Source organism: Orycteropus afer, unplaced genomic scaffold, assembly GCF_000298275.1.
Source record: "Orycteropus afer afer isolate SDZICR_OR568_19922 unplaced genomic scaffold, OryAfe1.0 scaffold00097, whole genome shotgun sequence".
In the NCBI taxonomy this organism is placed as follows: Eukaryota; Metazoa; Chordata; class Mammalia; order Tubulidentata; family Orycteropodidae; genus Orycteropus; species Orycteropus afer.
Genome location: NW_006921684.1, coordinates 6,796,895 through 6,821,486, shown reverse-complemented (window position 1 = coordinate 6,821,486; position 24,592 = coordinate 6,796,895). Strand labels below are relative to the sequence as shown.

The 24,592-nt window shown below is 38.7% G+C and overlaps 1 protein-coding gene across 1 annotated transcript in view; it reads left to right on the top strand.

The window, feature by feature from the left end:
- The first annotated feature begins 3,175 nt into the window (after positions 1–3,175).
- Positions 3,176–24,592, top strand: part of GNS (glucosamine (N-acetyl)-6-sulfatase) — a 43,127-nt gene continuing 21,710 nt past the window's right edge. The window contains exons 1-8 of the mRNA XM_007942737.2: positions 3,176–3,379; positions 10,619–10,678; positions 16,103–16,309; positions 18,117–18,182; positions 18,580–18,678; positions 20,196–20,363; positions 21,975–22,057; positions 23,108–23,226. Of these exons, the coding sequence (XP_007940928.1) occupies positions 3,176–3,379; positions 10,619–10,678; positions 16,103–16,309; positions 18,117–18,182; positions 18,580–18,678; positions 20,196–20,363; positions 21,975–22,057; positions 23,108–23,226 (1,006 nt within the window). The remainder of the gene's footprint in view (positions 3,380–10,618; positions 10,679–16,102; positions 16,310–18,116; positions 18,183–18,579; positions 18,679–20,195; positions 20,364–21,974; positions 22,058–23,107; positions 23,227–24,592) is intronic.

Genomic DNA, 24,592 nt, shown 5'->3' with positions numbered 1-24,592 from the left:
TACTCTGTACACTCTGCCTAGAAAATGTCCCACCACCCCAATACCCCATTATGAAATTAGCTCCTACTCATTTACAGATCACTCAAAGACCACTTAGTTACGGCACCTCAGACTAGGTGAGTGCCCGCCCCCTTTTAAATGTGCACACTCTTTACTTTTTCCTTCATAACATGTCTCTTAATGTGTAATTATATCGTTCTATGATTATAAGATTGTCTCTCCACCACTAGACTGCAGATTCCACAAAGAAAGTGTGTCTTCAACAATAGGCACAAAGTTGGCACAATCTCTGGTCTCAGAAGCTTTCAATCTAGCCTTAAAATAATAATAATAATAAAAATGACACAATTTTGCTATTTGGGGCATCATTGCAGATGGGACAGACTTTTTGTGTGTGCAAGGAAGCCTTCCTGAATATCTTGTAATCTGAATAAACAGGGTTAGTTATTCCACCAGCTCACAAACCTAGCCTAGTCTGGAGGCTATAATCTAGTACCTGGCTATTGTGGGAACTAATTTGACAAGATTCCAAGAACAATTCTTTCTTGAAGCAGAACTCTACTTCATTTTTCAAGATTCTTTTTGCATGTAAGAGATAATTTTAAAAACCATGTTAAAAAACAAGCCAATATTCCTTTTGCATAAAACTTATCGTTGTATATGACATTCTCAAATATTTTTAACTTGTTTTCATGAGTTTTAAAAGACCTTTCTTATCTGAGCAAAGATGAACCTTTTTGCATGTACGGTACTGTGTTGTCAATGATAGTAAGCATTGATCTAAGGGTGGAGAGATGGGTGGACAGGCTGAATGATCAGGTATGTCTAGACAGGGGGTAGTGTGCCTATGACCATGTATAGGGTTGGTAGACAATGTTTCTATAAGCATATTTGTATGTACTGTAAGAATATCCAGGTGTATAGGAGAGCTGACAAGGGACAAGGTTGTGGTGACTTCTTGCCCACAGCCAGCTACCCGGAGGGAGCGAGTAGTTGGACCTGTGAACTTGGGACCATGGTCGCAGGGGACATCAAGCTCAATTGGTGTAAAATACTACACAAAAACATTGTTCTACAGCCTACTTTGGCGGGTAGCAACTGCAATCTTAAAAGCTTACAAGTGGCCATCTAGATGCAACCATGAGTCTTTCCTCCTCCAGTGTAAAGAAGAATGAAGAAAACCAAAGATGCATGGAAACAATTAGTCCAAGGGACTGGTAGACCATGCCATCGACAACCTATATGGACTATGAGACGAGAAGATCCAGATGGTGCCTGGCTACCACTGTCAACTACTTGGAGGGGGATCGATGCAGGAAATTCTGGATAGAATGGGAGAACAATGTGGAACAAAACTCAAAATCATATTTAAAAAAAAAAAAAAACAGGTTTGCTGGTCTGATGGAGCCTGGTGAAACCCCTGAGACTATGGCCTCTAGCCACTCTTCAGGTCTGGAATTGAACTCACTCCTATGGCTTCCAGCCAAACAATATACAGACACCTGGGGTGAACATTTACATCAAGTAGATACACTCCTTGGAGCAATAAATCAGGGGAGAACAGAAGGGCAGTGTTAGCACAGGGAGACAGCGGGAGTACATGGGAGGGAAGGACACAGAGAAGAGGTTAATTACTGGAAGTGGCAAGAGAGCTGTTACATTGTGGGGAATTGCAGTTAATGACATGAGACAAAATATGTATGAACTGCTATATGGAAAATACATTTGCTCTGTACACTTTCACCCAAATCACAATGTTTTTTTTTTTTTTTTTAAAAAAAAAGACCTTTCTTGTCTGATAGCTCAGTGTGAAGAAAATATACTTTACCTGTAGGAGCAAGGAAGTACATCCTATTGTACTGAGTTTCAATAGGCTCGACAGGTTCACTTTGCCACGGACATTTATATTTCCATACATTTCAGCAGTGTAACCACAGAAATGTTTGGTCTATGTTTCATGGATTTTTTTTCTCACTAAATTACTTAATAATTCAATTTGGTGACTATGTTCCAGGGTTTTTGTGTGTTTCTGTTCAATATGCACATCCTCCACCATCTTCCAAGTAGGATCTCAAAGATCCATCACGGTTTATTAAGGTAAAGGTGTCTGATGCCACTAACTATTTTATTATTGTTTTTAACCACTGTGTCAGCAGTGAAAAGAAGACATACATTAAGCTTGGAATAATAGGTGACATTACTCTAAATTTAATAACTGAGCAAAATGATAATGTTAATACCTACCTCACAAATCGTAGAGAAAATTAAATGCGATTAAGCACAAGGAACCTCAATAAGTGTTTGTTGACTTGCGAGTAAATATGATAGAGCACAGACTTTACCCACCAGCTGATCTTGTTGTTGTTTGCCATCGAGTCGGCCCCGACTCATAGTGACCCCTCCTTGGGTTTCCGAGGCAGTATCACTACGGAAGTAGGATTGCCCAACCTTTACTTCCGAGGAGTGGCTGGTGGGTTTGAACCGCCAGCCTTCTGGTTAGCAGTCAAGTGCCTTACGCACTATGCTACCAGAGCTCCTCCAGCTGATCTTAATGTCTATATAACCATATTTCTCCTTTCCCTTTCTATCAATCCTCGGAAGGAATGTTGAGCAATCTATTTCCGTAGTGATACTGCCTTGGAAAACCAAGGAGGGGTCGCTACGAGTCGGATCTGCCTTGACTGCAGTGAGTTTGGTTTGGTTTTTGGTTTTCTATCAATTGGCTACAGTTTGAAGAGTCCCTTCCATCTTTTCATCTAATCTTTCCTCCACTTAAATCTTTCCCCAAACGCTCAAAAACAAGTCCTTCCAGACCCAACCGGAGATTTAGCCTGAAGTTAGCCTGGGTATGGCTCTCCTTTCAGATCTTACCCGCTTCTCACCCACTTCCCAAGGTTTCAGCCGGTGCTGCTCCCGCCTGCCCCCCATTTCTGCCCGCAGCAGCCGCGCTCCGCCCAGTCAGCGACCGCCCGTCACGTGACCGCACGGCGTGCTCCGCCCCCTGTCCCCAGTTCACGTGATCGCGCCTGAAGAGAAAACGTCTGACCCCCCCAGCCCCACCAACTCTGGCCGTCATTGCACAGCCTTCTCTTCCTGCGGCTCATCAGCTTCAACCCCTTCCGCCACCTGCGCGTCCCTCCACCCGTCCCGGGGTCACCCCGGCACCCTATCCGCCATGCGGCTCCGGCCTCTGGCCCCAGGTGGGCCCTGGAGGGGCAGCCCCCGTCGCCTACCTGCCTGCAGTGGCTGCAGCCCAGTGCTCCTACTGCTGCTGTTCCTGGACAGTTGCCTGGGAGTCGTCGGGGTGACTGCGGGTTCTCGGAGGCCCAATGTAGTGCTGCTGCTCACAGATGACCAGGACGAAGTGCTCGGCGGAATGGTAACTCTTCTATATCTGCCCCGCCCCCTCCATTTTCCATACCGACTCTGCTTGCTCTCTTACCAGTTTCTCATTAGCACTTCCCGAACTGGCTGCCTTGACCAAGGTTTGCTTTTGGTTTTGGCAGGCGAGGTCCCTTACACAGGCTTTAGGGGCCACAGGACCTATTCCTCTTCATTCTTCCGCTTCTCTCTCTCTCTCGCTCTTCCTCCCTGTGTCTGTTTCTCTCTCTCTGTCTCTCTTTCTCTTTCTTTCTCTCTCCCTCTCTCTCTCTCACTCACTCTCTCACACACTCTCTCTCTCTCTCTCTCTCTCTCTCACACACACACACACACACACACAGTCTAGCCCTAGTGTGGTCCTTGCTACGGGAGTTTGCCCTCAAATCTCAAAATAAATATATGGACGCTTTTGGAATGGGTTGAACCAGTGAGGAGCAGGTGCTCGCTAAGAGCACACAAGCCTTGATTGTTTTCCTTTTGGATCACTAATCCATCCTCCATTTATGAGGGACTTAGACCACCTCTGCATTTGTGACTACAATATCTGTTCCTCATATTTATAAATAAGTGCTGAAATGAACTAAGCTGGTAAATAGGCTGTCACACTATTCAGAGTGTGCTTTTCCTCTCAAAAACCAAGAAAATTCAATTAGCCTAATTGAACACCTGGCTGATGCATTGGATACTGTCATTGTTCCATTTTGTCTCAGATGAATGTTGTCATGAGACTTTATTCTTTCCCATAATTAATTTTGCTTCTGCTATCTAAGAGTTACGGAATTTATGACCTTCGGGAACATCCACCTTAACTCCTACTACTGAGACTCAGAAAGTGGCTTGTTCTTTCTGAACATAAGTAATTGAGGCATAGTTGGTGTAAACCTTGCCTGGTCCTCTAGTCCTGTGTCCAGCAAAGTGCTTTATTGTTTGTTTTGTTTAGTTCTCTTACTTTGAGCTGAATGCTGAGGTATGAAAACCCTTCAGGCAAGAAGTTCCTTACTTTTCCTGTGTGATAACACCCTAGCTCAGTGTCCTTCAAACTGTTGGTTTCAACCCATAAGTGAATTATGAAATCCATTTAGTAAGTAGCTATAGCATTTTCTTTCCTATGGGATAGAGTGGGATAGGAAATGGCCCTGGATATGCTTACCTTTACAGGATGTAAAGGTTACCATACCTGTATATATATATGCCTGGATTGTGAAATAAATTGTATTTCTTACCAAGACCATGTTCCAGTGTATGGGAGTCTTTTCTAGCTAACTATTGAGTAAGATATTTGCATTTTGACTCCACACTTCTAGCCACATATGCCTCATTATCATTTCTACTCAGTTTTGTTGGTATCAAATAGCCTCAACTTAATTTCTCTTCTTTACTGGTACTTGAATCTGATTTTGCAATGGAAAGTCACATCTTTTTCTAATTGTTTAATAACCTGGTAGTACCAAGGTCTGTTCTTGATGTTTATAAATAAGCATCTGGTATGGATTTTACTTTGTTTTTGTCACCATTTCAACTGCTACACTTATCTTCCTTCTCACAACATGTCTTTTTTTTTTTTTTAATTTGTGTCCTTGAAGAGTCTAGTTATCTCTCAAGCACTCAACTACAAAGTTGAACTTGCATATCCTTGTTGAAAACAAAATCCATCACTTAAATATAAAATGTTCAGAATTCAGTCCTTTAGGTGCTCATAGAAAAAAACCTATGGTCTGTGTATATTTAAGGTTTCTTCCTTTTTACATGCTAATCATATTTGCTTCTTTAGACCAGTAGCATTCTTTCTTGTAGGTGTTTGTCCTGCAGAAAGGAACCAAAATTGAGTGGAAGAAACAAGTCAAACTTAATACTCCCAGTTCTCTGGAGAATTCTGTGTTCTCTTGTAACCTTTTTCATAATATTCTACCATTAATTGTCAAACTGAGTCAGAGGTGTGGGTTTGAATCCCACTCCTGACACCAAAATTGCCATAGGGTAAAAGACTTCAAATCTGTTTAATATAAAAGCAAAGAGTTTTATTAATGCCAGGAAGACATTTTGCAAAATGGGAAAACACAAAGTTAAGCCAGTCTGACAGTATGTCCCTGAGAACTGTTCGTTTGCAGAGAGTTATAAAGACAAGCAGAAAGGTACAACTAAAGTATTTGTGATTTGTTGACATTTACAGAGCTTAGAAGGGGGTTAGAAGAAGATTATGGAAAAGTACAGGGCTTTGTATGGACTCAGGTGCAGGTTAGAAGAAATGCTCTTTTTTTTTTGTGAGGAAGTATTTTCTGAGAATCAGTTGACCACTAAAATCACATACCTAACACCTGTATCTACTGGGAGCCTAATAATTTACATTATTTGGGATTATTCAGTTCTGATCTGTATAATGTTTTGTAAGATTTTCCATCCTGTCACATATGAAGCAAAAGTAAGCCTCAGTAAGAAAAAGGAATTTTAGCTTACGGCCTAGTCAGAGGCCCTAGTTCTGTCAAGCTTCTTAAGTTTTGAAATGCTCTTCCTCATTAGTTACTGGGTGGTATAAATTGTTAATGCATTTTATTGCTAACTAGAAGGTTGGAAGGCCAAGTCTTCCCAGAAGCTCCTCAGAAGAAAGGCCTGGTGATCTACTTCTGAAAAATCAGCCATTGAAAGCCCTGCGGAGCATAGTCCTACTTTCATACACACTGTTGTTGTTATGTGCCGTTGAGTCGGATGCAACCCCTCCTTGGGTTTCCGAGGCAGTATCACTACAAAAGTAGATTGCCCCATCTTCCTTCTGAGGAGTGGCTGGTGGGTTTGAACCGCCAGCTTTCTGGTTAGCAGTCAAGTGCCTTAGGCACTATGCTACCAGAGCTCCTTCATACACACTAGGTCATCATAAGTTGGAATCGATTTGAAGGCAACTGGCTTTTTAAATTGTCAAACAGGATGTGGTGGGGAAGAGTTAAGACAATAACGACATTTGAAAACCTGCTTGGAGCCAGGCAGGTTGTGAGGTGTTTTGCACTTGTGCTTCAGTCATCATGGGAGTCCTCTGGTAGAGGTATTGTCAGTCTTTTGCCATCAAGTTGATTCTGACTCATGGAAACCCATGTGTTAGACAGTAGACCTGAACTCCATGGGGTTTCTTGGCTATAATCTTTACAGAAGCAGATTGCCAAGCCTTTCTTCCATGGTGCTGCTCATAGGTTTGAACCACCAACCTTTTGATTAGTAGTTGGGTGTAAACCATTTTCCCCATCTGAAACTCAGAGGGAGTTAAGTAACCTGGCCTAAGTTCATACAACCAAAGAAAACCAAACTCACTGCCATTGAGTCAATCCCAACTTACAGCAACCCTTCCTTGGGTTTCCAAGGCAGTATCTATCTCTACAGAGTAGACTGCCCAGTCTTCTTTCCAAGGAGTGGCTGGTGGGTTTGAACCACCAGCCTTCTGGTTAGCAGTCAAGTGCCTTAGGCACTATACCACCAGAGCTCCTTAAATTCATATAGATTATAATTTCTCTTGTTGTAGAATACACTGATAATACTGACTTATTCTACATTCCCACACCAGTACAGTCACTTATACCATAGATCAGAAATTCTTTAGGTAAGGTTCAGGGACTCCAGTGGGGTCATGGAACTCCTTAAATTTACATGTAGAACTTTGTATACAGTATCTTCTTTTTGTGGACAGAGGAAGGTCTTGGCCTAAAAAAGATTAAGATTGCTGCCATAGTTGGTTAGTGACTAACTTATGTTAAAGAGTTAGAGCACTTGTACTTTTAAAAAAAAAAAATATGGAACCTTTCAATTATCTTTGAAGTAGTCTTTCATGTAATAGCATCATCCTTAACATTTCACTGTTTTTGTTGTATCATATGTGGGACTCCATTTTTACTTGTTTTGTCTAGACAACTGTTCTTACTTCTTTCTTGGATTTATTTAAACAGCATTGTGGTATTTAAACATCATTATGGTGTGATGGACAATACTCTGTGTTCTTCACAGAAGCACATGTGCTCTTTTTAAAATAATTCACTCTAGGAAAAGTGCCCTTTGGCCAAAACCTCAAGGAAATGAGGGAAGAAGCCATGGTGAAATGTAGGGGAAGAATAAATAATTAATGTTTTTGCTTACAGCAAAGATTTTTCACTGTTAAAGTGAACCATAAAATTAGCGTAATTGTCAAAACTTTATTTCAGAGTAGTTCTACTTGGGAGCCAGCGAACTAAATGACTCCCTAGGTTTTTAAGGAAGAGGTTTTAGTTGGAATGAGTAAAGTAGGATGTTTATCCATATGAGAGTATAGGATTGGCTACTTCATAAAGAATGTTGTGTAGTCTTAACCTGGCCAGCCACCTACTTTGTGTTAGATTTGAAGATCCATCTTACATTCACATTGCCCTGGACTCAAATACATTTTCAGTACAGTGTGGTTTCTTGTCTGGGACTTCTTTGGTTAAAACACAGATATGGTATCACTTGTACTATTAGTAATATGTAAAACAAAATCAATCTCATTGCCATTGAGTCAATTCTGATTCATAGTGACTCTATAGGACAGAGTAGAGCTGCCCCATAAGGTTTTCAAGGGTGTAATCTTTATGAAAGCAGACTGCCACATCTTTCTCCCATGGAGTGACTGGAGGGTTCAAACCACCGACCTATCAGTTAGCAGCCAAGTGATAGCCACTGTGTCACCAGAGTTCCTTAATATATAAATAATGGTTATTAATATAAATTTTCTTATTTAGACTAAAATCCCCTTTGCAGACCTGCTTCATCTGGCTCCTGCCTACCTTTCAAACTTTGTGTTGCCTCACTCTCCCACTTACTGTGCTTTTGCCACTATACCAAGCTTTCTGTTCCTCACATGTGCCTTGTTTCTCCTTCTGGCAGCCTTGTACTTGATCTACACTCATATGGGAAACATCTTCTCCTAGATGTTCACATGACTGACTGTTCATCATGTGGATCTCAGCTCAGACATTACCGCCTGAAACAGGCCTTGCCAGATCATCCATCTAAAGTAGCCTCCCCCACTTCCCCTCACCAGCTACAATCTCATGTGGTTTTGTTTTCTTCATTGCTCTATTACTTCCTGAAATGATTCATTTTGTTTTCCTCTTAGTTGTTTAAGTCCCCAACAGCACAAGGTTAATGAGGGCAGCAACCTTCTTTTATCTATCATTGCCTAGATCAGTGCCTGACATAAAGTGTTTAATAAATATATTATAGCCACATTATAGTCAGATATTCTTGAGTAGCTTTGCATATTTACCAATTTGATAATTAACTCTCATACTTACATCTACTTCCATGGTCCTTTTTCTCCACTTAGACTTCCCATCTTCCTTTTCCTGCCCCAGGATGGTGAAGATGGTTAACATGTTTGGCTGCTAACTGAAAGGTTGGATGTTTGAGTCCACCCAGAGGCACTTCAGAAGAAAAGCTTGGCAGTCTGCTTCCAAAATATCAGCCATTGAAAACCCTATGGAGCACAGTTCTACTTTGACACATATGGGATCACCGTGAGTTGGAATCAACTCAATGACAACTGTTTTTGTTTTTTTTTCCCCTTTAGTGTCCTCATGATAACTCAGGTTCCCATCAAAACGAGTGTTTCATTGAACCCAGTGTTCTGTTCTTGTAGGTTGTTGTTTTTAGTTGCCATTGAGTTGATTCCAACTCTTAATGACCCCACATTTGCAGAGTAGAACTGCTGCTCTACAAGGTTTTCAAAGCTGTAACCTTTTGGAAGCAGACTGCCAGGCCTTTCTTTCCAGATACCCCTGGGTGGGGTCAGACTACCCAATTCTTGGTTAGTAGTCAAGCACTTAATCTTTTGTGCCAACCAAGGATTTCCTTTCCTGTGGGTGGTGGTGGTGTTATGTGCCGTCAAGTGGGACCTGACTCATAGAGACCCCTCCTTGGGTTTCCGAGGCAGTATCACTACAGAAGTAGATTGATTGCCCAGTCTTCCATCTGAGGAGTGGCTGGTGGGTTTGAATCGCCAGCCTTCTGGTTAGCAGTCAAATGCCTTAGGCACTATGCTACCAGAGCTCCTGTGGGTAGCACCCAGGAATTTTTTATGGAAGAGCATGGCTGATGACTTTACTTCTCCTAAAGGTTAACTAAGACCTTACACAGCTCTTGAATCTCCTGGGAATATGATTTAGATTACCCCTGAAATTATCAAAGCTCCTCTTGAATAAGTTAGAAGTCTCATCCTTCTGAGCTTATGAATTAGATTTTCCACTATCTGCTTAAAACAATGAGGAAAAGTTAATTTATACAGTGTTGAAAATGAAGTTCTTCTTAACTAAGTTATATATTTGAATGTTTAAGGAATCACTTATAAATGTGTACTTACAAAATATACTTAAAACTCTTATGTTCTCATATTCAAACATGTTTCACAATCATGAATTAATTCACGTAATACAGCAAAATGAGTCTCTTTGTTGGCAATTTCTTGCTGTTTGTTGTCTGAATAGAGATTATATTAGAGTTCCTTTTCCTTGTATTTAAATTCCCATCTTCAAACTTTCATTCTTACTTTAGGCTTTGAAGTAATTGTCCTCTGTACTTGTCAGGATCTTAGATTTTTAATGAAAGATGGAAAGCAGGGATACAAAAATAAAGTGGTTTCTGACCAGTGTTTTGCTGCACCTGTTTTCCACCTGGTTCAGGTCTTACTCTACAGTGATAATTGGTATAATACAGGAGACAGTGAGTAAAGAGAGAAATGTACATTTGAGCTCCACCACTGTGCATCTGTTTTATGAGTGAGCCACAGGGTCTTCTCTGACATTCAGAATCCAAGTTTTGTTTCACTTCTGTTTTAAAGGGTAGAAGGCTCCTTTCATATCATTTCCCAAACCCTGCTTCTAAAATGGATTAATAGAGACAATTCTGCTCTATCTACCACATGTGATGGCTGGTGACACATAAGAAAAGGAAACCACAGTTTTGTTACACTAAAATTGTCATTGCTGGAATGATGCCATCAATTGTGGACTCCCCTTCCTGCAAGCATTCTGTCCCCCTGAACTTTCACAAAGGATCCAACTGGCTAGCCAAACCTTTTGGGTTCATCTTCAGAATCACACAACACTCTTTGGCCATTGTTTAGTGTCAGATGGAGCTGACCATTTGGGAATGAATGATTGAAAGTGAGTTGCAAGAAACCACAAATTGTGGTGTGTATATCTTAATTTATTGGAAGAAATTGGTTAACTGTTAATTACTTACTTCACAGACACCACTAAAGAAAACCAAGACCCTCATCGGAGAGATGGGGATGACTTTCTCCAGTGCTGTAAGTTTTGAAGCTAATTTAACTTTTTCAGACTTTAATGGTGTTTATGTTCTAAGAAGAAACACTGTCTTCTGGATGGTTCCTAATGTAATCTACATGTTTGTTTCTTTTTCCCCTTAGTTAAATCCTGATCTGAAAGGACTATGTTTAATGTGATATTGAAAAAAAAACACTGCCATCGAGTGGTTTCTAATGTGATATAGATTGTTTTTAATTGAAATATTTCTTCTTACCAATTGAAAATTAATTGCAGGTATTTTCTAAACCAGTCTGTTCTACAAGTCAGAGCTAATTTAAAACCTCATTGTTTAAGGTTTGAAAGAAGATTTAACGATTAAGTAACTTAGTAAACTGTTTCATAGTGAAAACTTGCAGGCCAGTTTACAAAGCTTTATTAACTCTGATAGCACAACCTGCCAAATAAAGTACCACCAAAAAAAAGAAGAAGAAGAAGAAGAAGAAAAATGCACCCACAAACAGTAGTTTCATATATAAACATAGATGCAAGTATCCAAAATAAAATACTAACAAGTCAAATTCAGGAACCATGCACCATGACTATATAGATGGTATTCTAGGAATGAAGGTAGCTTCCTATCAGGAAACCCGTTGAATGGCACCATAGTGTTGTGGTTAAGAAAGCAGACTCTGGAGCTAGACTCCGTAGTTTCAGGTACCTCCCCCTCTTTTTTGTGTGTGACCTTGAACAGGTTATTTAACCTCTCTAGCGTTTGCTTTCCCCATTTATAAATGAGCATAATAGTACCTGGCTCAGAGTTGTTGTGAGGTTAAGTAAGTTGATATATGTAAAGAACACTTACATTAGTGCCTGACTTACAGTCATGTAGTAATGTTGGTATAGTCTACAATATGACATCAGTAATTAAAACAAGAAAAAGTAGTTGATCATCTTAATAGATACTTGAAAGACCTCTGAAAATTTACTATCCTTTCCTGGTAATTTATTTAATTGGTAGAAGATTCTCTCCTTACTATGAAGAATATTTCAAATGAGTAACTCATACTTCAGCTGAAAAACTAGGGGCATTGTTGTCAGAGATGAGACAAAGGCCTAACACTTCTCATTAATGTTGTTCTGGAGAGTCTAGTCATTGTGCTAAAGCTTATGGAAATAAGTAGAGCTATTGGAAAAACAAAATTATTGTTTCCACTTGTTTGGATTTTCTACCTAGAAAGCATAGGAGAATTATTGGAAATTTTTTTAATTAATAGAATTCAGTTAGGTAAAAATGAAAAAAATAAAAATTAATAACTTTCTTCTATATAACCAGTTAGAGAAAAAGAAGTTTGGGTAGTGTGATAGTTAAGGTTATATGTCAGCTTAGCTGGGTGTGGGTTTGATTGGCTGGGCAGCTGGATGTAGTTATTCCTCATGATGAGACTGGTAATCAGCTCCATGGTGGAATCTGTTGTGAGCAGCTGAGTAGCTGCCTTAGGGATATGGTCTGCTTCCAGTACATAAGGAGAAGCCTTGAGAAAGTTCTCTGAACTTTTTGGCACATCTGGATTCTGCATTTGGCCAAGTCTTCATCTCAGTGGCCTGCCATGTTGCTCAATAATCTTAACCAAAAAACCAAACTCATTGCCAATGAGTCGGATCCAACTCATAGCAACCCTTCCTTGGGTTTCCGAGGTGGTATCGCTATGGAAGTAGATTACCCAACCTTCCTTCCGAGGAGTGGCTGGTGGGCTAAACAGCCTTCTGTTTAGCAGTCAGATGCCTTAGGCACTATGCTACCAGAGCTCCCTTGATAAATCTTGGGACTTGTATTCTACTTGTCAGCCTCAGCAGCCAGCAGCTACCTGAGTTAAGAGACCCCTCCAGCTCCAGTGGGCTTGGGAGCAAGAGGCAGAGCTCAAGCCTAAGGTCGAAGGGCCTTCACCTAACTCCTAGAGCTGGCACTTAAACTCAGACGTCTAACCTTCTAAACTGTAAGAGAATAAATCCTTATATATTAAAGCTACACATTTGTAGTTTTTCTGTTAAAGCAGCACTAGAGAACCAAAACAGGAAGATCCCATTCATAATAAAAGCAAAATTTCAGCGCTCTAGGAATATCTGATGGTGGTAAGAAATGGTTATCAAAAAAATCCACACTCACTGCTGTCAAGCGGATCCGGCGGTATCACTACAGAAGTAGATTGCTCAGTCTTCCTTCTGAGGAGTGGTTGATAGGTTTGAACTGCCAGCCTCCTGGTTAGCAGTCATATGCCTTAGGTAGGTACTATGCCACCAGAGCTTCTAATAAATGGTTAGGCACTACGTAAACAAAGTTACAAAAATTTGCTGAGTGACACAATGAAAGTATTTGATTAAGCCAATATGTACATCATTTTCTTTGGGAAGGCACACCATTATAAAATATGTATTTTAATCAAAATTCCAACAAGATTTTTCTGGAAACAATTAAGTCATTCCAAAAGTTATCTGGAATAATAAGCAGGTAAAAACAATAAAGGCAATTTTTTAAAAGGAAGAAATTACTGTGCCAGGTACTAAAATGTAATATGAAAATACAGAAAAGTGTATTACTGGCCATAAAATAGAAAACAGTAAGGGAAAGAATTAAGAGAATTGCCAGTGTAAAAATTACAGAAGTGAAACATTTAACAAAATTAAAAGGCAAAAGTAAAAATGGGAAGTGTATAAAACATGACTGAATCCTTCCTTAACTCAAATTTTGCATAACAAGAACCCAACAGCCTAGGAGGAAACACAGACAAAGCATATGAACAGACAGTTCACATAAGCACTGTTGGTCAGTATATACATGGAGATCATTAATCATCAGTAACAGTTAAAAATACAAAATGTCATTTGAAAGGGAAAAAAAATCCTGGTTATTTGAAGGGGATAACGTCTAGTTTTGCAAAGCTGTGCCAGAAGAGCCATTGGTTTCTTACTGCTGAGAATATAAGCTAGTATCAATTTTCTGAAAAGTGGCTTGGTGGTTTGTATTAAGACCTGTACAAATATTATTGGGTAGAATAGGGGAAAGTCATTGACAACAGTAGGTGATAGAGGTATCCTCCACTTTTTTAAAGTTCTCTCTACCCCACTTCACTTTTACAAAAGAGTTGCATTAGTTACCTGTTTTCGGTAACTGAAGGAAATCCAGAGAGGATTTTCACTTTTACGAAAAAAAGGCATAACGTGAAACTAGCGTTCAACATTTGTTTTGCAGCTAGCAGTTAGAGAGCTCGTGCACGCCCTGAGCAGCAAGAGTGACATCGCCGAGCTGCTTCCCCAGAACTATACTCAGCATCACATAGCTTTAAGCTATCAAAGCTTTGAACTGTGTCTGTGAACACTGTTGTTAAGTGCCATTAAGTCCATTCTGACTCAAAGCTACCATATGTACAACAAAATGAAACATTACCTAGTCCTGTACTATCCTCATAATCATTGCTTTGTTTGAGCCCATTGTTGTAGCCAGTGTCAATCTATCTTGTTGAGGGTCTTCCTCTTTTTTCCTACCCTCTACTTTACCAAACATGATGTTCTTCCCCTGGAACTGGTCCCTCCTGATAACATGTCTAAAATATATAAGATGAAGTCTCACCATCCATGCTTCTAAGGAGTATTCTGTCTGTACTTCTTCCAAGATAGATTTGTTCATTCTTCTGTCCATGGTATGTTCAATATTTTCTACCAACACCATTATTCAAATGTATCATTTCTTCTTTGGTCCTATTCATTGTTCAGCTTTCACAAGCTTATGAGACAATTGTAAATAATACCGTGCTGTAGGTCAGGCGCGTGCACCTTAGTCCTCAAAGTGACATCTTTGCTTTTCAGCACTTTAAAATAGGTCTTTTGCAGCAGATTTGCCCAGTGCAATCAATACCTCATTTGATTTCTTGACTGCTACTTCCATGGATGATTATAGACTTAAGTAAAATGAAATCCTTGACAACTTTGATCTTTTCTCCATTCATCATGATGTTGCTTATTGGTCCATTTGTCAGGATTTTTTTTTTTTTATGTTGAGGTACGGTCTATACCAAGGGCAGTAGTCTTATCTCCAGTAAATGCTTAAAATCACTTTCAGCAAGCAAGGTTGTATTATCTGCATATCACAGGTTATTAATGGTTTTTCCACCAATCCTGATGTCTCCTTTTTCTTTATATAGTCCAGGTTCTTGGATTATTTGTTCAGCATACAAATAGCAAAAGTATGGTGAAAGGATACAATCCTGATGCACACCTATTTTGATTTTAAGATATGCAGTATTCCCTGTTCTGTTCAAAAAACTGCTACTTGGTCTATGTATAGGTTCTGTGTGAACACAGTTAAGTGTTCTGAAATTCCTATTTTCACAGTGTTATCTATAATTTGTTATGATCCACACAGTTGAATGCCTTTGCATAGTCAATAAAACACAGGTAAATATCTCTGGTATTCTCTGCTTTCAGCCAAGATCCAGCAAATACTATATATATTAACATTATTTTAGGTTTTATCTGTGCTTTGATATGATTTGATAGGTTATTCTTTGGGCTTGAGAATACTCAAAAATTTTCCCATATAAATTAATGGTATAATTGGCTCTCTTTATCTGTGGGTTCCACCTTCTTGAATTCAGCCAGCTGTGTATTGAAAATATTCAGGGGGGAATAAAAAACAATTAAGTCGTCAAAGCAATCCTTCAAAGACTAAGAGGGAGCATAAAGTGCTATTTACATAGCATTTACTTTGTATTAGCTAGTATAAGTAGTCTAGAGATGATTTAAAGTGTGCAGGAGGATGTATATTGATTATATGCAAATAGTATGCCATTTTATATAAGAGACTAAAGCATCCTCAGAGTTCGGTGTCCTCAGGGGGTCCTGGAACCAATCTTCCATGGCTACTGAGGGACAGCTGTAATTGCTTTTTGCCCTTTCTGCTTGTGAAAGGTTTCATGGGAACACTGTTTTCAGATAGTGAGGGAAACCTGTAGAAACAAAGAGTAGGAAAAAAAACTTCTGTGTCTAGTGTATCAAGTAATACAAGAAATGTATAAAGCTACTTATCAGCCTAAAAATGAACCTCTGCTTCTCAGTTACATTAAATTCAAGTAGTTTTCTTTATCTTTGTTTAAGACCCAGCTCTCACCATGCTGTGCTACTTGTTATAAAAATTATTTCTTCAGGGGGATGAGATGAGAATTGCAGTTATGTTTCCTTGCAGAAATAAACCATCTGAAAAAGAAATCTGTTCGCTCTGTTTTATCTCTTTTATTATCTCCACTACATGATGTAAAGCAGCTCTGAAGTGTGTGTTAGGTAAAGAAAATCTCTGCTCTGTGGAAAAATTATCATTTGAAGTTACAATGTTGCACAGCATTCTTTATTCTCTTTAGAATTGATGAGAAATCTATCTTCTTGTCTAACTGTCTTTTTTCTTGTTTCCTTTGTAGTATGTGCCAACTGCTCTTTGCTGCCCTAGCCGAGCCAGTATCCTCACAGGGAAGTACCCACATAATCATCATGTTGTTAACAACACTTTAGAGGGAAACTGCAGTAGTAACTCTTGGCAGAAGATCCAAGAACCAAATACTTTCCCAGCAATCCTCAGATCAATGTGTGGTTATCAAACCTTTTTTGCAGGGAAATACCTAAATGAGGTATGTTGAATGGTCTAATTCTTTCTCTCTCTCTCTCTCTTTTTTAATACATGTAATAGCTTTTTAGTGTAAATTTCTGTTATTCACACTAATCATTTCTTAATTAGTTTCAACTTAAGTAAAGAGCTTTCAGTGTATGTTGTTTTTCCTAATCTGACTGTTAAACAAAAATGTATTTACATGATCTGGACAGTGTAGTTTTTCTTCCTTTAAATAGTCCCAGGAGCATTTGTGTAAAAATTGCCCTAAGACTGCTGCTGTCTGATATATCTTCCCTTTTTTCCTCAGGAGTTCTGATTGTCATGTAACAGTTTTTCATCTCTGTTCCCATTTCCCCTTCGTCAGTGTGAAGATTTTTTTTTTTACTCTTAGACTCTTTCCTCAGATTTCTAGAATCTTCTGAATTATAACAACTTAGTGCTTTACTTGGTTTTGTATGAGAAAATGAGAGTATAATCTGGAGAGCTCAGTGATAAAGCACAAGCACCATGCCTGGAGCACTCAGGCCATTAAGTACATGGTTTGGAGGTCTGGATAGAGAGAGACCCATCTGACCTGTCAATGGTCTCACTCAAGACAATGGAATTACAGTCTCAGATTTCATAGCCCCAAGTTCACCACATTGGCTTTTAGTCAGAGGCAAAGTTTAAAGAAACAGTATATGTGGGAGTATTTGTGGTTACCCTTATAGAAAAACTGGGAATGCAGGACAGAGAAAAGATGTACATTTTCTGATCTACTTTGTGGCTGCTAGACATTTTAATGTCTGATCTGAATTTTCTGTTACTTCTCTCATTTCTCCCAATAATGGGACATCCTACAACTTTGTGGGTTTAAAGGAAGATGAGTCAAGTTTGAAAAGAATTGTGGGAAGTGAGAACAGGTATAGATACTTGGTTATTGGGTTGAGGCAGTGGCTCATAAAGAGAACTTAATACTGCCTTGCATATTGAAGGTCATCTAACGTACATATGTAATCAGGAGACATTCTTTAAAGTACAAAGGTTCAGTTCTCATCATTAAATTCTGCTGGAGAGGCAGTATTAAATCTTGTTGAGATAAAATGGGATCATTCTATGGTCTCTTCACTTATTCAGCTCATCAGATAAATTGAACACCCAAAGTAGAGTCCATTGGCAGGGTAACTGAAGTAATGGGCTGACAGCATATCATTTGATAATTTTGATTATTACTAGCACAGGGTCAATTGGAGTATTAAATCTGTGCCATCAGTAGCTCCGCACTCACCCCATGAATGGTTGAGTTTATAGATCCTATGGTATAGAACACATGCACTTTTTCTGTAAAGGTCTAAATAGTAAATATTGTTAGGTTTTACGGACCATGTGTCTCTGTTGCAACTACTCAGCTCTGCCATTGTAGTATGAAAACACCGTAGACATGATGTAAATGAATGAGTATGGCTATGTCCCAATAAAACTTCCTTTGTAGTTACTAAAATTTGAGTTTCATATAACTTTCGTATGTCATAAAATATTCTTCTTTTGATCAGTTTTTACATTTTTAAATGGTTTAAAAAAATTCTGAGCTTGTAGGCCATACAGGCATATCTTTTGAATTTAGTAGAGGCAGTGGTCCCACCGGTTATAGTTTGCCAACTCTTGTTTTAGAAGTTCCTGGGATTATGGTGTTCTTCACTTTTTGTCTGTGTGTTTGGGAAAATTGAGCACCTACTATGTCTCAAGCACTGATGGAAAAATATTCTATAAGTTTCCTGTTACTTACTTATTTTCCTGGTCTGGTCATGTTTAGAGATTTCTGATGTTTTACTTGTCTTGCTTTTCAGTATGGAGCCCCTGATGCAGGTGGATTAGAACATGTTCCTCTGGGCTGGAGTTACTGGTATGCCTTGGTGAGTACTGAAGTCAGCAATGATTATTTGCAGCCCTGTAGATAAGAATGTGTTTACTATGTGATGTCATTGCAGTAGTGACATACTTGGTTCACATTTTACGATTGGCTACTTTATCTCCTAGAAAGAAAGTCTGTTGATTTGTGAGTCATTCCTTTCTGGGATGTATTAGTTTGCTGTTCTACCTGATCCCCTTCCAGCTTTTAAATTAGAGCTATTTACTCGCAGTAAATAAAACCCTAGTTAAAAAAAAAAAATTCGGTATTGACTTGGATATTACCTTTTTTTATCTATCTTATCACTGTTTGAACAGTATACAGTTTAGGCCAGCCTGGATTTAGACTTTGATTTTGCATGCTGACCTCATAATAAATTTTACTTCTTTATTTTTTACTAGGAAAAGAACTCTAAATACTACAATTACACCCTTTCTATCAATGGGAAGGCACGGAAGCATGGTGAAAACTATAGTGTGGACTACCTGACAGATGTTCTGGTAAGTTACTAAAGCTCTGTCCTGGCAAGTTTTACTCACATTTAACTAAACCGTTAGTCTTACTTGTTCATGGTGGGTGTTGTAAATGCATGATAGCTTGGTCTGCTGCCAAAGAATATTTCCAACTGATTGAAAATTCGCAAGGGTTTTTCTTTGTATATAAGCCAGGCTCAGCTCTAATGTTCATGAAATTCCAACAACAAATCCATTTTACAAAGGCTAATATCCAAGACTACAGAGATTACTTTGTAGAGGTTTTACTTTGTAAAGGTTCATTCTCTTTACCCCAGTTTTACTCACTGGCCACAAGAGGGGAGCTTCATTATAGATTTTGTCATGAGGATGGTGATGAGAAGGATCCTCAGGTAGTGTGTGTGTGTGTGTGTGTGTGTATATAATATATTACTGAAATGAGGTGAATGTTGGACTCCCCTGTCCTATCTAAGGTGTTTCTAATAGCATCCCTCCATAAAGCATTCACTCCTTCACCAAGCATAGGGGTACCCCTTGTAGAGGTGTTGGGCAGTGGATGAAGTAAAGTCCCTCATTCTGTGGAAAGTAACTTTCTAGTGGTATAAGATTTTATTTATTTACGTGTGTGTGTGTATTCATATACCCTCCTTTCTTGTCAGATGAGAATCAACTAGAGAAAGAAAGCAGGGTATGGGAATACTTAGAAACCTGAAGGGGTGAGAGTGAACTATATAGATTAGGGGAAAGAGTGGCACAGGCAGAGGGAACAGTAAGTGTGAGGGCCCTGAGGCAGGAGTGAGCCTGGTATATTCCTGAAACTACAGGGGAGCTGATATGGCTGCAATAAAGTAGGTGGGTAGAAGAGTGATAAGAAATCGTTTAGTTTGTATCTTTTGAGTTTAGTGAGGGGAATAAATAAAGATACAAATTAATTAGAACAATTAAAAATATAGCATGTATGTGGGAAGCTTCATTTTCATAAAGTTTCTCCAATAAACAAATGGAAAATATAAGTCTATATAAATTGAAGCTTTGGTGTGAATAATTTGGATTTAATATATTTCATTTACCTTAACTACTTCACCTTTCATAATTTATGACATCTATTCTCTACTTATTTTCATAAGGTTAAAGTAATTTAATTTTTGCTTTCCCCACTATTCTGAATTAGGTTGACTTTCTCTTTACATTCTTTAATGCATCAAATGTATATATACAGTTCAAATTACATTAATGTAAGTAATACTAAAATGATTGTTATTTCTTTTTTTTGGAAGGCATAACAATTTCTAGATCACATAAAATCATCAAGATCTTAATCTTTCTCTTATGATCTTATACTTTTCAAAACTTTAGTAAATACATATTGCCCAGAAACCAAGTGTATTTGTTCCAGCAACACACTTGCAAATCGCTGTGACTTAAGAGTATGTGCTAAGATTGTTTAAAGGCTAATATGGCCCTCTGTTCACCAGAAAACATTTATCTAGTAAGTATTCAACTACTGGGTAGAGGAAGAGATGACAAATCTTTATATGTCTTAGGCTAATGTCTCCTTGGATTTTTTGGACTACAAGTCTAACTTTGAGCCGTTCTTCATGATGATCTCCACTCCAGCACCTCACTCACCTTGGACAGCTGCACCTCAGTACCAGAAGAGTTTCCAGAATGTCTTTGCACCAAGAGACAAAAACTTCAACATTCATGGAATGGTAGCTTACTCTAACTCTTGAATCAAGTCATATTGCTTTGTTAATTGTGTAATATGCTTGTCAGGAAGCCTTTAAGCAATGTACTTGGTCTTCTTTCAAGATCTTTTATAGGTAATTGGGTCTATCCTTAGTATCACAGATGTATAAACTTGCTTCAGAGTATAGATAACGTTCCTGCCACACATCTGGTGGGCAGCTGGAATGTTGAGGAAATACCATCTTTCTTGATTCTAGGAGTGTCCCTAATTTCTCCTGATAAGCTCTGTACTGGCTCTCTTCACCTGGCAGTGGCTGACCCATATCTCTTGGGACTGACTTGGGTCTGCAGCATAGGAAGAAGAGAGGTGAGACTGTATGATGTGGATGGGAAAAGAGGTTCAGTGGAGAAAAAGGCCAGGGTAAGGGGACATGATTAAGTGCCAAAACAACCTAAATTATTTGCCTAACTTGTCAGTTACTTATTTTTCCTTGGCACAGGGTATAGGCTTTTCATAGTTCAAAGGTAGAAGGCCTGCACTGCCTCATGCATGTTACTTGGATTTCTTTATTGCTTATGAATTTATAGAAAGGGTAAATCTTGGAGTCAGACCCAGTGCTATCACTTTCTGGTAAAGGACTATGAACAAAGTGCTTGACTTCCATTTTCCGTGTCAGGTGGGCGTTCTTGATCCCTCATGAGACTATCATATGAATTAAAGTATGTGGAAATGTCTAGTGTACTTCCTGGCACATGCCATTAATAAGGCATGCACTTATTAAGTGTGATTTTAGAGCTGAAGAGTTGACTTTAATTGACTGGACGGCCATGCTCAAATTGTGTTTTAAAAGAAGTTAATAGAAGTTCCCATGGCCAAATAAGTTGGGAAACTGGATTAAGTAAGTCTTTCTGCTACAGGACTTGTCAAGAGTTATTGTTATTCTAATGTAAATTTCTTACAGTGATATGCTATATAACACTTCCCAAATTTATGTAAAGAATACTTAGAGGAACAGTTTAGGAAATGCTGGCTTATGCTCTTATAAATAGAAGTTAAAAGTATATGGCAATATTTGATTTTTAAAAATGTCATTTTTATTTCTTTTACATGAGATGGATCCTCCAGGTTCGGACTTGAAATTTTAAGAAATTTCTATCATGAGATTTTTCCAAAGAATCTAGGATGATTGATGTCTTGGATAGGAATATAGAGGACATATGGAATAATGACCTATTAGGCAAACCTTAGAGAAAAGTAATCAGTCTTCACCCATTTGTAACTATAGTAGACCCAAAGGATAGGATCAGTGTTATAAATCTAATCTCATTTTAGCCAGTAGTTTTCCAGTTTCATTCACTAAATCTCTTACTGATGCTGCCACAGAGGAGCCAAGACATTTTATGGTTTGGGACGTGGCAGGTAGAAGTTGAAGAATGATTAATACCTTAGAGTTAACCTATAGAAAAAAAATTAGGAGCACTGAGGAAGGGAGGGAAGGTCTCAGGTTGTTGAAACAAGTTCCAATCATTTCCATTTTTGCTAAAGTTTAAAATGATCCTTTTCATCTTCTACTCTGGTAGTTTATTTGACTGTGGTGATTTGGTGTTAACATTTTTTTTCTTCTAAATTTTAGAACAAGCACTGGTTAATTAGGCAAGCCAAGACCCCAATGAGTAATTCTTCAATACAGTTTTTAGATAATGCATTTAGGGGAAGGTAAGAGCCACTGCTTTCTCAATCTGTGTGGTCTTTGAGGATCCTCCAAATCAGCTCATGAATAGGGCATTGGGCCACATGGTTATCTTTGAGACAAAGTCAGAGGGAAGCAAGTTGATAAAAAAAGATGCTACGATTAGGTCTGCTCTCTAAAGAAGCAGGCAGTGATTCCCTTAGGTTCAGATGTATGAGGTAGTCTTTGGATCCCAAGACTAGTTAAATAATCCACTTTTATGATTTGCTAAAGAATATTGCAAACTTGAGCCTAGCAAGAAAATTTTTTTCCCCATGCCTGAAAAAAGGGTTACGTAGTAATAGATCGGCTCAAATATTTGACAAAAGACCCAAAGACTTAAGACTAGAACAAAATATTTGCCTTTGCTGTTTAGAATTTTCAAGAAATTCTTTTAAGTCAGTTTTAAAAATTTATTACTTTCTCTTCTGAGTACCAGAAGTCAGTAAAGTTTATCTGTAACAGGTCAGATAGTAAATATTACAGGCTGCAGGCCATACCATCTCCATCACAGTTACTCAGCTCTGTTATGTGGCACAAAAGAAACCCTAGACAATACATAAATGAAGAGCATGCCTGTGTTCCAATAAAACTTTATATATAAACTTAGATGGCAAGCCATCTTTGGTACATGGGCCATAATTTGCCAACCCCAGCTATAGGCTATTTAATATTTGTAGTACAGGTATGTCTGAATAAATTTGTAAGAATTAGTATGAATTGACAACTTCCCTTCAGTTACCACTACTGTCATCACCACTGACAGTAAATAAAGTCAGTTGGCTGTGAAAAGCTTAGTTTATTTTTTGGGATATAGTTACATTTGAAATGAACTAATTATGTTCTATAGTTTTCTAGTCTGTTTTTTGCAATGAAGGTCTAGTAGGAGGGCCTTTGGGATCTGAACTTTGGAATCTGGGTGGAGAGTGGGTTTTTTTTTTTTCTTCTTGGATTTTTTTGTTTGCTTTTCTTGGCAAGATAGTGATATGCCAGTCATTGCCTTTGAAATCACCATTACCACCCTCTGTCACATCCAGATGGCAAACTCTACTCTCAGTTGATGACCTTGTGGAGAAACTGATAAAGAGATTGGAGTTCAACGGGGAGCTCAACAACACTTACATCTTTTATACCTCAGACAATGGCTATCACACAGGTAAGGGTTAGGGATTTCTGTGAACTCTTTTGAGTGGATCTTTCTTTTTCACCTAGTCAGTGACATTGGCAGGGAGTTTTAATCCTTTTGTAGCAGTGGACATGCCAGAGGCCAATAAACTTGATACCAGGGCCCTCTCATTAGAGGGCGAAGTATTCCCACATGAAGAGACTAGATTTTGTATTAGCTGTTTCAGATGCTAAATTACATGGTTCTCTAGGAGTCTTCATGGGTTGGAGTCACACAGACTTCATGGAGGAGGTAAGGAACTGAACTGAATGTAAAGGGTAAGTAGAACTTACTCCAAAAGAGTCAAAAGAGAACCTATAGATTGGGAAAAAATATTCAGCAGCAACATATCTGACAAGGGTCTTATCTCTAAAGTTTATAGAAAAACTCCAACACCTCAACAACAAAAAGACAATCCAATTAAAAAATGCACAGAAGACATGAATAGACACTTCATCAAAGGATATTCAAGCAGCCAACAAACACATGAAGAAATGGCCATCATCATTAGTCTTTAGAGAGATGGAAATCAAAACAACAATGAATCTTGCCCCAGCACTAATTGCAGAGTTCAACAAGACAGAAAATGACATGCTGGTGAGGATGTGGAAAGATTTGGACTCTTATACATTGCTGGTGGGACTGTAAAATGGTACAACCACTGTGGAAAGCAGTATACTTTAAAAAGTTTGAATTAGAAATACCATTTGATCTGTCAATCCCATTACTAAGTATATATCCTAAAGCAGTGAGAGCTAGGATAAGAGCAAATACGTGTTCTTTGCAGGACTATTTGATGTCCCCTGTGACCATGGTTCCAAGCCCAAAGGTCCAACATAGACACTTCATCAAAGGATTTCCAAGCAGCCTGCAATGAACATGGACTATTTGATTTCCATCTCTCTAATGGCTAATGGTGATGGCCATTTCTTCATGTGTTTGTTGGCTGCTTGAATATCCTTTGATGAAGTGTCTATGTTGGACCTGTGGGCTTGGAACCATGGTCACAGGGGACATCAAATAGTCCATGTTCATTGCAGGACTATTTGTAATAGCAAAAAGATGGAAACAACCTAGGTGCCCCTAAACAGAAGAATGGATAACCAAACTGTGGTACAAACACACAATGGAATACTATGCAAAACTAAATAATGTAGAGTCTACAAAACACCACATCACGTGGATGAACTTGGAGGACATTATGCTGAGTGAAAGAAGTCAATCACAGAAAGACAAATACTGTATTAGTTCATTATTGTAAAAAGTCAAGGAAAGGTTTATATATGGAAAATAACTTCCTTTGTAGTTACCAGGGGTAACTATAGGGGAGGGAAGGAAATACCACTAGATAGGTGGA